The 15113-nt window shown below is 39.5% G+C and overlaps 1 protein-coding gene across 2 annotated transcripts in view; it reads left to right on the forward strand.

Moving 5' to 3' along the window:
- Positions 1–15113, forward strand: part of SLC4A10 (solute carrier family 4 member 10) — a 186180-nt gene that overhangs the window by 94671 nt on the left and 76396 nt on the right. For both annotated transcript variants that reach the window (XM_075829364.1, XM_075829363.1), the window contains exons 4-6: positions 4011–4149; positions 5608–5768; positions 14906–15094. In XM_075829364.1, the coding sequence (XP_075685479.1) occupies positions 4011–4149; positions 5608–5768; positions 14906–15094 (489 nt within the window). The remainder of the gene's footprint in view (positions 1–4010; positions 4150–5607; positions 5769–14905; positions 15095–15113) is intronic.

Below are 15113 nucleotides of genomic sequence, written 5' to 3' on the forward strand. Positions count from 1 at the left end.
GAGATCTTGAAAATGCTGAGGAATGTTTAAAAAAATTTATATTAAAACGTTGCAGCACTTTTTATTATGCAAAGATTATTTAGATAAATCTGGATGCCTTGCACTGTATGCATATAAAATGGATGCACCTGTGTCTGCGGTCCTGGCCTTTATAGTACTGCAACTTCTAGCTAAAGGGGTTTTGAAGGACTATAACATTGATGGCCTATCATTACGAAAGTCCATTAATAGCAGATCGGTGGGGGTCCTAATCCCGGCACCCCATCGTTAGCTGACTAGAGGGGCTGCGGCGCATTGTTTAAAAGGCACAGAGCCATTCATTTAGTAGCGGCTTTGCCTGGTGTTGCAGCTCAGTTCCATTAACAGAGGGAGGGGGATTAACAAAGGTACCCAGATCTGCATCAGTATTTATGTTAAATAAAGTTTTATTAAAAAAAATTGTCCAACCCCAAAAAATAAATAAGTAAACCCCCTTTAAATTAAAAATATTTGTTTTAATTTTGAAAAATAGCTTACCATAAAAAAGAAAACATATTTGGTACCCCCGCAATCGTAACGACCCATAAAAGAAAGGTGACTTATTAGTAGTACCGCACGGCGCATTAGTGTAATAAAAACAGCAAAAAACAATGCTGTTTTTTTTTTATATCTCCCCCAAATATACTAAAAGCTGATTAATATATTATGTCCTCCAAGATGGTAACAATAAAAACTACAACTCGTACTACAAAAAGCAAGCCGTCAAACAGCTACATCGATGGAGAAATAATGCAGCAATACAAAGATTTTGTTTTTCCATAAAACATGTTTTTATTGTGCAGAAATACTAAACGTAACTATATCTATTTGGTGATGCCGCATCTTTACCGACTTATAAAATAAAGCTTACTTGTCATTTTTACCACACGGTAAACAGCGGGATAGGAGAGCGCTAAAAACAAAGGTGAAATTGCTTACAACACGTCATGCAAAAAATAAAAAATACGCGCTCTTACAGTTACATCAACGGAAAAATGTTATGGCTCTTGGATCTTGGAATTCAATGATGAAAATACTGAACATAAATTTTGGTCCTTAAAGGATTAATGGAAAGTATTTTTTTTTTCATCCAGAAGATTTTGATTCTGAAATGCATTACGTTTTATATCAATATGACATTTTTATTTCCCATTATCACCCCTGATATTCCCTTCTTCCGGTCCAGCAGTGCTCCTTTATTGTATGTCGGCCAGAACAGTTGGGTATCATGTTTTAGTATATAAAAATAACTCCTTTTCTTTGTCAGTTTGGTCTGGTTATTACAGTCTCTCTCGCAGAAATGTAGATTATTATGGCTCCAGGAAGAGACACCTGGTAATTATTGGTAATAATATCATGGAAAAGAAGCAAATAATATTTTTCTAACTTTCTCTAGTTCTCGAATCGAGATTAATAGGCTGGAAAATGATAGTAAAATGTTACCTGGGTAAAATAATGTATTACCTTTATGCAGCGTCGGACGAGTTATTTGAGAATACTCCCATAAGAATAATCCCTAGCATCAGGTGATGGGCTCCAAAGTCAGCTCCAAATGGGGTTGTTTTCTGCTGGACCTTTGGGGCCCCTTACTGTGTCAGAACCTGGGCCTACCGAAGGATCCTCTGGTGAGTCAGTTCAACTCGGCTTATGTTTCCCTCTTTTGGGGTTTTTCTCTCTTTCATGTCACCAAGAAACTCCTAGTTCCAAGACAACATCTACACTTTCTGCGAGAAGACACCATGATGTCTAGAGACGATGGGCAAGTTAGATGGACATTATGTCTTCTCTATGTTTCCTCAGGATGGTGGGACAGCCATAAACTCCAACATGGTTGCAACATAAAGAAAAAAATTCTACAATTTAGTTATGTAATTTTACTTTAAGGCTGGGTTCACACGAGCACATTAACGTCCGTAATGGACGGACGTATTTCGGCCGGAAGTCCCGGACCGAACTCAGTGCAGGGAGCCGGGCTCCTAGCATCATAGTTATGTACGACGCTAGGAGTCCCTGCCTCTCTGCAGGACAACTGTCCCGTACTGTAATCATGTTTTCAGTACGGGACAGTAGTTCCACGGAGAGGCAGGGACTCCTAGCGTCGTACATAACTATGATGCTAGGAGCCCGGCTCCCTACACTGAGTTCGGTCCGGGACTTCCGGCCGAAATACGTCCGTCCATTACGGACGTCAATGTGCTTGTGTGAACCCAGCCTAACACGCACTGTCCCGTGAATTAATTTTTACAGAAGAATCTCTTTAAAAGGCTTGGTTAGTCTTAAGTAAATAAAGCTTAAAGAGATTGGAAGACAACTACTGTCCATATACGCTCGTAGAAGGAGAGGGGAGAAGTAAGAGCACCAAAAATAAGAATAAAAATACAAATATATTTCAAATGGAAATGAAAACCTAGTACATATGAAAGTCTAGTGAAGTATCCCCGGTACACTAAGTCTTAGGCCTCATGCACACGACCGTAGCCGTGTGCACGGCCGTGATTTTCGGGTCGGCTGGCTGCGGACTGTCAGCCGCGGGCCGCCCGCAAATCGTACGACATGCACATGGCCGCCGTCATTGTTTTCAATGAGCCCGGACCGCAGAAGATGTCCGTAATAGGACATGCCCGTTCTTTCTGCGGTGCGGGTTCCCGGGCCATGCACGGACCGTAAAAACTACGGTCGTGTGCATGGCCCCATAGAAAAGAATGGGGCCGCAATTCTCCCGTGGATTTTCGGGGGAATTGCGGCCGCAAAAACACGTTCGTGTGCATGGAGCCTAAGATAGACCCCATATTTCTCTGTATTTGTGATGAGTCCTGTGTTCCTAGCGGGAAATTTTAAGAATCCATTGTGCCAAGGTTGGAAATATAGAGGTTTTCCGGTTTAGTAGAATCAGCAAACTGGCTGCTTTTATAAAAATTTGAGGTTAAATGAAGGAGTATGCATCTTTGTGACTACGTTGTCCAGGTATGGTTGGGTAATAGGCTAGTTCCACAAAATGTGCTACTTCAAAATTACTTCTAGAGCTGAAGGAGCCATGGGTCAGTCATCCTGCTGAGCTGCTTTAGAGGAGACAACAGGAGAAAACTTATGAAGCAAACAACTCATTCACTCTCAGCGAGCGCTGTGTATGTGAAAACCGCTGCTGTCTTCTCTCTTGGGTACCTGGCAGTCTTTTACAGCTGAGCCCCTGACATTCTGTTAACCATTTGCTTGCTTAAACCCGCACAACAAATGTTCAATGTCATGATTTGAGGGACAGGAATGTTCACCACATTTAATGCCCCGAAACCCGTTATATCCACCAGCAATAGGTTTCTAAAGATGCCCCTATCTAAACTGTCCCTGGCAGCATAGATTATAAAATGAAGTTATAAAGTAGCGTGCGGTAGGCCGTCCCCATCTTCTGAGGTGTCATGCAGTCCTGGCTTGATTGACATCCCACCGGCTGGGATTTGTCATTACAGGCAAACTCCGGCAGCATCCAGCGCCTGTGCAGTGAATCAAGTCGCCACCGGAGCTGGCTTGTAATGACATATCCTGACCTTTGGGACGTCAATCAAGCCACGACTACATGACTCCTGAGGAGACCGGGACCGTCCACATGACTCTTCTTTGGTAATTTACATTTAGCGTGCACTTTTTTATAACTTTATTTTATACTTTATGCTGCAAGTGACAGTTTGGACAGGGGCGTCTTTATAATCCTATTACCATTGGGTATAATTCCATGATGGCAGTTTAGGTTCCGAAAATGTGCTGACAGTTAAAGTGTTTTATCAGTAATTCACGCTGATGGCCTATATTAGGATAAGACATCAATGTGTAATCTCTGGGGGTTTAACCCCCTGTCCCCCTATAATCAGCAGAGTGAAAGGGTCTGAGGCGTTTGCTTGTATGTTGCCACCGCTTCACTTTTGTACCACTTCGAAAGTTTTTAAATCTTCACCTTTGTTAAATTTTTGACCCCTATCGGTCTTCACTATTGGTTGTAGACACTCCATCCCAGCGGGTGCAGTTTATCCTGGGAACAGAAGATGATGATGAAGAACACATTCCCCATGATTTATTCACAGAGCTGGATGAAATTTGCTTACGTGAGGGAGATGATGCTGAATGGAGAGAGATGGCCAGGTCAGTATGTTTAAATTGTAAATAATTTTTTTTAACCTAAATAAGTCCAAACCTCTGTGCTGGTTATTTTTCTAATATATCTTTACCCGCAATAAACCATGCCATTATGCCAATATCTAAGGTGTTTGACTGTGGTAGGGGGCTCCCTCTGTCAGCCCATCAGTGCCCCGCAATGGTTTACCAAGGCAGCCGGGGACCTAACAAAGGCCCTAGTTCTGCTATCGGCAACTGCCTATTTGGCCATACCAGAGGCATGATCTAATAGGTTGCCTGTCAGTGACAACGATAGTAAAACACTATGTATTCTAACGCAATACACAAGCGATCAAAGGATTGTTGCTACAAATCCCCTAATAGGCCATAAAAAAGTTTTAAAAAAAGTCCCCCAAATTTTTTTATTATGGTTTTCAAGGAAATTATAGGAAAAAGAGAGGGGGTGGGGGGGGGGGGGAAATGACACATCAATATTTAGGTAGTTAAAACTAAGTTGCATGGTTATAATCATCACATTGAGTTATGTCACATTGCAATATGTTTCGTCCCGAGCATCAGTAGCTTTCCTCATGTTGTTGTTCATGTTGTCCACAATTAATAAATAAATAAACTATAAAAACCATAAAAAAACAAAACATAATATCTCACACCGCAATAATAACAACTTGTAAAATAAAGATAACTTATTGTTTATACTGCATGTCGCATGGGGTAAAGAAAAACAACAACTATGTTAGATTTGCTGTTTTTTTCCAGTACCCACCAAAAATAAATGTAGTAAAATTTTTCAAACATTTTTATGTACCCGCAGAAAACAAGTCGTCATACAGCTACGGTGCATTGACAGAAAAATACAAAAGTTATGTGTCTTGGTTTGCAGCGACACAAAAATAACTTTTTTCTCCATAAAACATGTTTTTATTGCGCAAAAGCACAATTGTGCAAACAACTATACACAGTTGGTATCACTGCACTCGTACCAACTTTATTCTACCAATCCGTAGAATAAACTTAACATGTTATTTTTACCACACAGTAAAAGGCGGGGGAAAACCCAGCAAAAAACAATGGCAGAATTGCTGTTTTTTTTGCATTCCCTTCCCAAAAATATAAATAAATAATACAAGCATCGACAGTAAAATAAAAATGTTATGGCTTTCCCAATGTAAGGATGAAAAAATTGTTTGGTCATTTTGGCCTAAACAGGTCTGGTCATTAAGGGGTTAATGCAGTATAACTTGTTATAAAAGTATAGGTTTCTGGGGAATTTTGGGAATGTCGCTATGGACTAAAAACACCATTCCCTAACTATGCAATGTAGGGTATCATGATGTGATGTTATGTAACCAGGTGCGGAATGATAGCACTTGGTCAAGAGTTCAGTATAAAGGCAATGCTGATCCGGAGTCTCATTTTAAACAGTTTAAAGCTTTACTCGTACTTACCCAACATTTGTTTGAACAGATGGTTGAAGTTTGAAGAAGATGTTGAAGATGGAGGAGAAAGGTGGAGCAAGCCCTATGTAGCTACATTGTCTCTTCATAGTTTGTTTGAGTTAAGAAGTTGTATTCTGCATGGAACTGTCTTATTGGACATGAGAGCCAACACATTAGAAGAAATTGCAGGTACCATAATATTATTTATATTTAAATGACCTTGTATGTAAATGGGGCAACAACTATACAATGTTATTATTTTAGCTGCGTATTTTCAAGTTATCTTTTTGAAGTAGCCTCAATATTTTGGTCTTTTATATCTGTTTACTGTCTTTATCTTGTTTCAAACCAGTATTGACCTACAATGATGATCTCAGATCTGCCTGCAGTCCATAATTGCCTATGCCATGCTTTATACCACCCAAAAAACGAAACAAACTCATCAGTGGTTACCACGATACTACCAATAAAGCAAATCTGTCCCCAAAATTCATCCTTTTTTTTAGATGAGCCCTGAAAGTAATAGTAACCATAGACTTCCATTATACTGGCTCTGGAGCTGTGATTCGGTCACTGGGTCACCCAAGTAAGCTAACAAATGTCATGTGGCTCTACCTCTTCTCCACCTATTGCAACGTCTCTATTATTTAGCAGCTACATCATTCATTCAAGGAGGAAGTAGATTATTCCTTTAGGATTTTTATGTTAATTGCACCAATGGTCTGTGAACAAAAAATGAAAAAAGTATATGTTTTTCTTCTTTATTAAAAACATAGCATTGTAATAGAGCACCCTGCATTTTTCATTGTAAATAACTGGATATATGCTTTAACTTCCATGAAAGAGAAGGTGGTCGTCCCCATTGAAAATGCAAAAATAATGAGTGCGGCTGTTAATTTATCTTCTATAGATGCATATTAATTCTTGGTTTATCACATTTCTAGTATCTATGATAAAGCAGCATAGTAAGAAAAGTGACAGCCTTGTCTCTTTAAAAGAAAATAAGCTTTTGTTGGAAATTATAGGCTTTTACCCGAAATAAGAATAGAGTAAATTACTCTATCACACATTGAATATTCATTCCTTTATTTCAGACGCTGTCTGCAGATGTTAACTTTTTTTCGACTTTTTTCTCCAATTCTGCATCTTATTTGGATAAAAAAAATGTATGAGACACGATAAGATACATATTCCGCGTCTCCAATTAATTGGACTTGCCAATGTCAGCAATTATGCTTTGACAACTGCTGTCCGTAACACGATAAAACCACAGATGTTATACTTAACTGAATTAATCTAAAATGACTTAATCTGACTAAAGTTGTATCAACTAAATATGTTTTTATATGTTTTGTGAAATAAATGTAATAATTTTTCTTATGATACATTCTGCAGCTTAAAGGGGTTTCCCGCTTTGGTCATTCCTTTTTGTTATACGGGTTCCCCGATGATAAGCTGACCACAGGGTGTCCCAGTGCTGGGACCTTTAATGATCTGCTGTAATCTGTGGGTGTCACGGGGGGAAGTGTTCAATTCCACCTTCAGTACCACCGCAGGGGAAATTCAGCATTGCAAAGCTCCCCTTGAAAGGCCGTACTGGGTCCTTCAGAGGAAGAAATGCTCCTTGTAGCATCTTCAACAGGTCATTTCTCTTTGTTACCTCAGACTCCCTAATAGGGTATTTTAAAATGGGTTTTATACTTTAGAAAACCTCTTTAAAGGGGTTGTCCAGCTAAGGGATTTAGGGAATTCTGAGTTAATACAGGGGAGTCCCATGTTCAGGATACTTATCTTTTGGCCACAATTGAGAGCAGTTCTATAGAGCATCTCTTGCTCTGGAGACCCTCTCCTGTCCTGCATCATAAGGACTACACAATGATTTAAAGGGACACTGTGTTATACTTAATCTTCCCTGTGGTGGCGCTGCAAGGAAATGAAACACTTACTACCAAATTTTCCCATTTATAACAGCTGTAAGATGTGAAGAGTTCTTACATACATGACATGTCTATATCCACTGTTGTGTGTTAAATAAATGCTAAAACTGGGGGAACGCACCAACGGCATGCAAATTCAGTTGGGGAATTCTAACCCCTAATCAATAATCCATGTCCCTAAACCTAATTCTGTGATTTTAAATTGGTGTCATTATTTTTCAGTGATTTGTTTGCAATAGGAGTGTAGGGACTCGCAATACGATGGGGACCCTTGATGCGAGTTGTGAGCTTGCGTATTTTGGCCAAAATATTACCAATACCGCATGTTTATCATTGATATTTATCGTGTATCATGGATGTCTTTTCAGGATGCAGCCAGGTCTATTGCTGGGGGAGAATAGTGTGTCAGTATATTGGAAGGTGCTGGGCAGCCCGCCTTGTCTAATATTATGGGCGTGACTAATAGGCTGTAGGCCAGCATGGCGCACTACAAGGCACCCATGTGACTGACACTCTTATAAAAGCTACATTTGTGTGCAATGATAATATTAAGCAGCCCCCCCTCATGAATAGTAGACGTGTGAGTGGGTGTTTCATCAGTATATTGCGCCCGTGTAATCTCCCTCTATATAGCATTGTGTCTTGTCTGCGACCTGCTGGGAGGTGGTGTGTACATGCCCACATGAGTAAGTATGGCCTATTTGGTGATTTTAAGCATCATATGTGGAAGAAACCGGGCACTGGTCATCGCCTGCCCAATACCATCCCTACAGTGAAGCATGGTGGTGGCAGCATTATGCTGTGGGTTTTTTTTTTCAGTGGCTGGGACAGGGAGACTGGTCAGGGTTGAGGGAAAGATGAATGGAGCAAAGTACAGAGATATTCTTAATGAAAACCTGATCTAAAGTGCTCTGGACCTCAGACAGGGCCGAAGGTTCACCTTCCTACAAGACAATGAGCCTAAGCACAAAGCCAAGACAACACAGGTGTGGCTTAGGGACAACTCTGTGAATGTCCCTAAGGTGGCCCAGCCAGAGCTTTGACTTAAACCCAATCGAACATTTCTGGAGAGACCTGAAAATGACTGTCCACCTGACAGAGCTTGAATGGATCTGCATTGAAGAAGGGCAGATAATCCCCAAATCCAGGTGTGCAAACCTTGTGGCATCATACCCAAGAAGACTGGAGGCCGTTATCACTGTCAAAGGTGCTTCAACTAAGTCCTGAGTAAAGGATCTGAATACTTATGTAAATGCAATATTTTAGTTTTTCCTTTTCAATAAATTAGCAAATATTACTAATATTCTGTTTTCACTTTGTCATTATGGGGTATTTAGTGCAGAATGATGGGAAAAAGCTTTATTTTTTTCGCCCAAGACCATAGCATAGCAAAATGTGAAAAAATGTAAAGGGTATGAAGACTTTCCGAATGCATTGTAAAGCAAAACATGGACAGGAGGGGGATCTCTGATCATCCTCTTTTCTCTGCAAGTTGTCAGCACATCCCCCACTGACCCCCACTCTCTGCTCCTTCACACAGGCTGAAGTGAGAGCTGCAAATCTATGCAGCTCCCAATTCATCCAACTCTAGCTCAGGCTACATCGCAGCTATAGCCACGATCTTGGTCTTCTTTTAAAGCCACAATCCAGCCTGTGCTAGAGACATTTGTAACAAGGACGTATCAGATACATCTTTGGCTACTGAAGTGCTTCCCTGCCAGAACTTATGACATATGTCCTTTTGCAGGGAAAAGGTTAAAGCTACGATCCAGCCAAACTGAAACAGTTTGTTATGTCTAATGAGTTGCCCGAGGAGGCGCTGAATGACAAAGGTGTTCACTTTTTGAATCACTGCGTTATGAATGGGGGTGAACTGCAATACCAATCACAACACATGAGAAAGAATGGCGCTGTTTTTGGAAATATGGCAGACAACCCCTTTAAACCTCCAACCACCTTATAATGAGGAACTTCAGATGAATCATCCCAGAGTGAGAGATAATTTCATATCACATTTCCATGGGAAAAGTTAATTATTTATAGACCAGAAAGACACATACCTTTGTATCTTGATGAAAGTTTCCGAGAGTCTGTAAACAGGACAGCTTCATATTGAGGAGAATTGGAAGGAATGAGGACAATGCTTTGGCTTCTGGTATAATTAGATTTTTGTTGAATGAAACATAACTGAACGTCTTCTCATATTATCATCCAGATCAAGCCTTGCCTTCCATCACACAAAGAGAGTCCTAACAGCTATCTATATCCTGTCCTGCTTTTTATTGGCAAAAGATAGATTTGCAATTTAGTCTGTTATTATGACGAAAAATAAATCTTTATTCAGTGGTTTGGGCATTTAATCAGAGCACTGTAAAGATTTTTAAAGGGTTGTACCATACAAAGATGAATCAGATATTGCAATTTATTGGGCATACCTAAATGGAACATGTATGAGTTTACTACACTGTACTATCATGTAATTACTATAGGGCAGTATTACGTAGCAAACAACAATACTGTTATATAGCGTTGTATGATGGTAGTATTATAGGAGCACAATTGGTGCTGTTATTGGGGCCATATTATGACAATATTACTTTCCATATTCTTCCTTCCAAAAACAAATGGCAAAGGGGTCTCCACAAACCTATCCTGGTAAAAGGTTACCTTTAGGGCTTTCAGACGAGCGTTGTTAAAACTCGTCCAAATTCAGTTCATAAAAAAAAGTCTGTTTTGCATCAGTTTGCATCAGTTTTTATCTGTGATTGCCTTCAGTTTGTCAGTTTTGTCCACCAAGATGGCATCAGTGTGCAATCCATTTTAAACGTCCAGGAAAAAAATAAAAAATAAGGAAAAACCCCCAGGATAGTCACATGACATCAGAAACACAATTTTCTATTACTTTTAGCATAGAGAGCATTGTGCAATATTTCTAACATGTCTTTTATTCAGGGAGACATTGCTCTAATGCATTCCTTCATGAAAAACGGACAAATATAGGGTATGCTGCAATTATTTCTTTACTTACGCACGGTCCGTCAAAAAAAGCTGTTGTCTGACTTGGCCTGTTAACTATAATTGGTCAGTATTTAGTCCGGGTGCCTTCCATTCTACACTTGGAATGCACCTGGACATTAAAATAGTTTTTCTCAATGAGCTATAAAAGTGGTTTTCCAATTTTAGACCACACATTTGCTTATGCTACATCTCCAAATCATTAGCTGCTGCTGATACCCCCATAATCAGCTGGGTAACATTACACTAACTTACACTCTTCCCATTGGGCTACCTATTGATTTTAATTGAATGCAATGTTTCCTCCAGTGCTACTCTCTGCTCTGGCTCATTCCTCCAGCTCATATAGGGGATTCCAATCAGGGGCCACTCTGTTACCTTTAAAAAAAAAATGCATTTTGCAAGTGACTGAACCAGAAAACACCCTGTAAAATGTCATGGAACATACTGGTACTATGTAAATAATGGGTAAACAATGCTAAAAATATAATACACTGAATTGTAATGTCCATTACTCCCTTTTCAAATAAATATCCTACATTGCAGCGATGAACAGTTGTTAAAGTGAAAGTTTTAATAAAGAAGTACTACAGCAATTTTTTTTCTTATAGAGTGCAGTATAGGCTCTTATTAAAGAATATTGTAGAGGCTCTTGTGTATGCCTTATGTATACCTGTTTTAATGAATGCGCCATTTATGGGTTGTCTGTCATCTTGGTTATTTCCTCAGCTCTGATGTAATTCCCCTAATACAGCCTACATTTCCCATGAACCTACTGGCTGTTTAGAGGCAGAGGGGCCAGAGTCTCATCACACTGTACTTACTAGATCAGTGACATAGAACCGCTTTACTCACACTGCGGACTCTCAGTATATTCCTATGTGATGCAGCTTCAGCCTGTCTCCTGCTTGTGTCAGTTTTTACACAGGAGACTGTGAGGAGCAGCATCTCATAAAAATACACTGGGCTCTCTGCCCACTGAGCTGGGAAGAAATTAATTACACTGCTAGAATATTACTGGTGAGTTTGCATGATATGTGCAAAAAAAAATAAATAATTCCTGGAGCGCTTCTTTAAACACTGTCATTTTTAGATTTAACATTCTGTGCTGTTGAATATCTTAACATATCATTATAGTCAGAGCTCTGTTTTTCTATTACACAGCTCTAAATCCTTTGCATAGACCTAACGGTAAATGACAACAATTTTAGCTGCCTGTGGCTGCCACTATTGCATACTGTTTTATTATTTATTTAGTAGCTGTAGCTGCCAGTTGTTATAATTTATCGATATGTTTATGCCGGTGTCTATACCAGGAAATGAATCAGCTCAGTAATTTTGACCCATTTAAAATAAACAAATAAAATGTGATGAAGGACAGACTTTTTTTGGATTATTATATCTTTGCTTATGACTTGCATAAAACTGATAATATAGAGAATATTTTGCCAAAATAGTTTTGTGGTCCAAGCTGTGCGGTTCATTCTATATTTCGAATGAAGTGTTAATTTTGAGTAAGCTTTCTGTGCCAGCCGCCACAGTGTATTCTAAAGGCGGCCTGAATATTTTACAATTATTCAAGGTTTTAATAAATGAAACATTGTGAATTTTCTGGAAGGAGATTAGTGCAATGAAATAAATTGTAGGCAGAGCATTTCAAATAAGATCACTGAAAACTGACAGGCTTCCTAAATGAACCTCTGCCTCGGAACAACACATGTTATGTAATCTGTGCTAAGGTTCTCTGTTGACATATAACAGGGTTTTTATTTAATCTCCATATTTAATGTTGTGGATCAAAATAATAGTTCTAGCATTATGCAAACCACATTATATTATTTTGCATGGCATGCATTTAATAAAATATTTTTGCATAAATTTAATAAAAGCCAAGTTTTAATTATAATCCATTTTCATTATCCGCATTTATTGTGCAGTTTATAAGAAATGCTTATTATTTATACCAGTGAAACATGTTTGTTGGCTTGACTGTAACATTGTGGCCAAGCCTGGATTAACTAGGTTTGTGTTGCCATGTGTCCCGGTTTTTCCAGGACAGTGGCTTTTTAGCTAGTGGAAATCCATTAGATATATTTTTAAGGTGCTTTAATGTATTGCAACATTGATAAGAATGGGTGAAACAGAAAGAAACTATATGGCCATACGTGGATGAAATATAATTTTCTAGCTAATGAAAACAAATTTTTGGCTTAAGAGTCATTCCTCCTCATTTCCCACCCAACTCTTCATTCGTTACATTATTCATCCTACATTTCTGAGATTGGTGGTGGAGTTTTTCTCCAGTCTGTTGAGTTATTGGTGCTGCCTGTTTCAGACTGGAAAATGACATTGAAGGCGCACCCCATCTATAGAGAACATGGAAAATGACTCTGAAGGCGCACCCCATCCATAGAGAACATGTTTGTTTTCATTGCCTATGTAGGACAATAAGATCAAATACGTTATTTGTAAACCAACCCATAACAAAGTAAACCCTAGTGGTAAATGATTGGCTGTAAAGTTAGCTCCAAATGGTGTTGTCTTCTGCTGGACCTTTGCAGCCCATTTGTGTGTCAGAGCCTGGGCTCACCAGGGCATTCGCTGGATGATTCCAAGGGCTGCCCTAATGAACAAGGGGTTGTAAAGCTGGGTACCAACAAAATTGTCCCTCAAAAATACAGAGATTGGTGGGTTTTCTCTCAGGTTCCACCAGGAAGGACAGCTGTAGTAGCATTACTGATCATGGTTGCTTAAAAGTGAGTTCCAGACTACACTTTCTGTCGAGGTGCCCTAGGTCTACAGAGGGCACTTTATACAGGGCTGGAGGTTCTACTACCATTCTTGTAGACACAGTAAGGAAGATATTAAATTTCAGGGACATCTCAGAATCGAGAAACATCAGATTGCCAGACTTAGTAGGAGCATAACATATTTACTTCCGTTACTTTATCAAGCTTTTAGAGGATAAAATAATTGACTTTTACAGACCGTGATCTTCAAATCATAAGATGTTGTTGTGAAAATGTTGTAGTTTTAATTTTTATTTTAGCAGGTCATTGAAAAACATTTCCACCCACGTTATATTTACACAAAAATAGCATAATTATTAAGACATTTTACCTTGAGTGCCTTTTTCATGGTCCTGAAATTTAAGTAATTGATAATTACTTCAAAGTCTCTTTAAAGGGAACCTGTCACCAACATTTCACCTATTAAACTCTACTCACCCCTCACTGGCCGCTGCCGTCAAAAATTCATTGGCATTATCCCCTCTCCTAAACTCCTCCTCTGACCGTAAATAACTGTCTGCAAATAATTTGCGCCTTTTATGGTAATAATACCGTCCACCGCTGAAAATTGGCCAGCCCTAGATGATGAAATCTCGTCTGAGATAGCGCGCATGCGCCTGACACTCTTCCCTGCTTCATCCGGGCCCCAAATGTAGTTTCTGCACATGCACCGTTATGGTGTCCTGTTGAGCGCACGCACCAGAATAGGACCTCGATGCGCAAGCGTGGGATTTCGTGTGTGCTAGGGGAGGGAGGAGCTGTCAATCAAAAGTAAGGAAAGGCTTGAGGAATGAAGATATGACTCTTTTCAAATGGAGATATGACTCTTTTATGGTCATTAGGATACGGCACAGGAACACTAAAAAACAAAATACTAAAGGTACAGAGCCGACTTAGAAGATCATTATAGTTTACATAAAAATGATTTTTCACCCACATCCACAAGTATTGCTGGTTTAATAGGTGAAATGCTGGTGACAGGTTCTGGAGACACAACCTGTCTGCACAGATACTTCCCTATGCTCTGCTTTCGCCTCCTTGATATTAGTGTACCTTAAGCCACAGTAATACAAGATTTTTTTTTTCTTTTACTAATCACTGAAAATTTCGTTCTGAATGGGACCTGTTCCCTCTTCTGACATGTGTGTTTAGTCAATACTTGTATGCCCCATGAAATAACAATTCTAGAACATATCTAGACTTTGCGTTGTGCCATTCCTCTGTTATTCCTCCTAGAAATGTATGAATAAATGAACAACTAGGTGTTGCCATACCCATTGTCAAAGGGGCTTGTCCTATACAATCTGACTCTGTCTGCACTGATTGGACATTGTCAGTCTGTGTACGGACACACCCCCTCCAGCTGGTAACAACCAGTTGTCAATTTATTCATAAATGTCTAGTAGGAATAACAGAGGAACAGCACAGTGCAGAGTTCTAAGAAAAGACCCTCCAGAATTGTCATTTCATGGGGAATACAAATATGTACATAGACATTTCAGGAGAGATGACAGGTCCTCTTTAATAGGGTGAACAAAAATGTGAAATTATACATCTAATATGCGTCCATCTTTTTCCCAATCAGATATGATTCTGGATCAGCAGGTAGCATCTGGGCAGCTCAGTGAAGACGTTCGTCATAGAGTTCATGAAGCGCTTCTTAAAAGGCACTATCACCAAAACCAAAAGAAGCTAAGCAACAGAATCCCAATTGTGCGCTCATTTGCTGATATTGGCAAGAAACAGTCAGAGCCCCACTCCATGGACAAAAATGGTAAGTCTTCCATTTATGT

Source organism: Rhinoderma darwinii, chromosome 6, assembly GCF_050947455.1.
Source record: "Rhinoderma darwinii isolate aRhiDar2 chromosome 6, aRhiDar2.hap1, whole genome shotgun sequence".
Classification (NCBI taxonomy): Eukaryota; Metazoa; Chordata; class Amphibia; order Anura; family Rhinodermatidae; genus Rhinoderma; species Rhinoderma darwinii.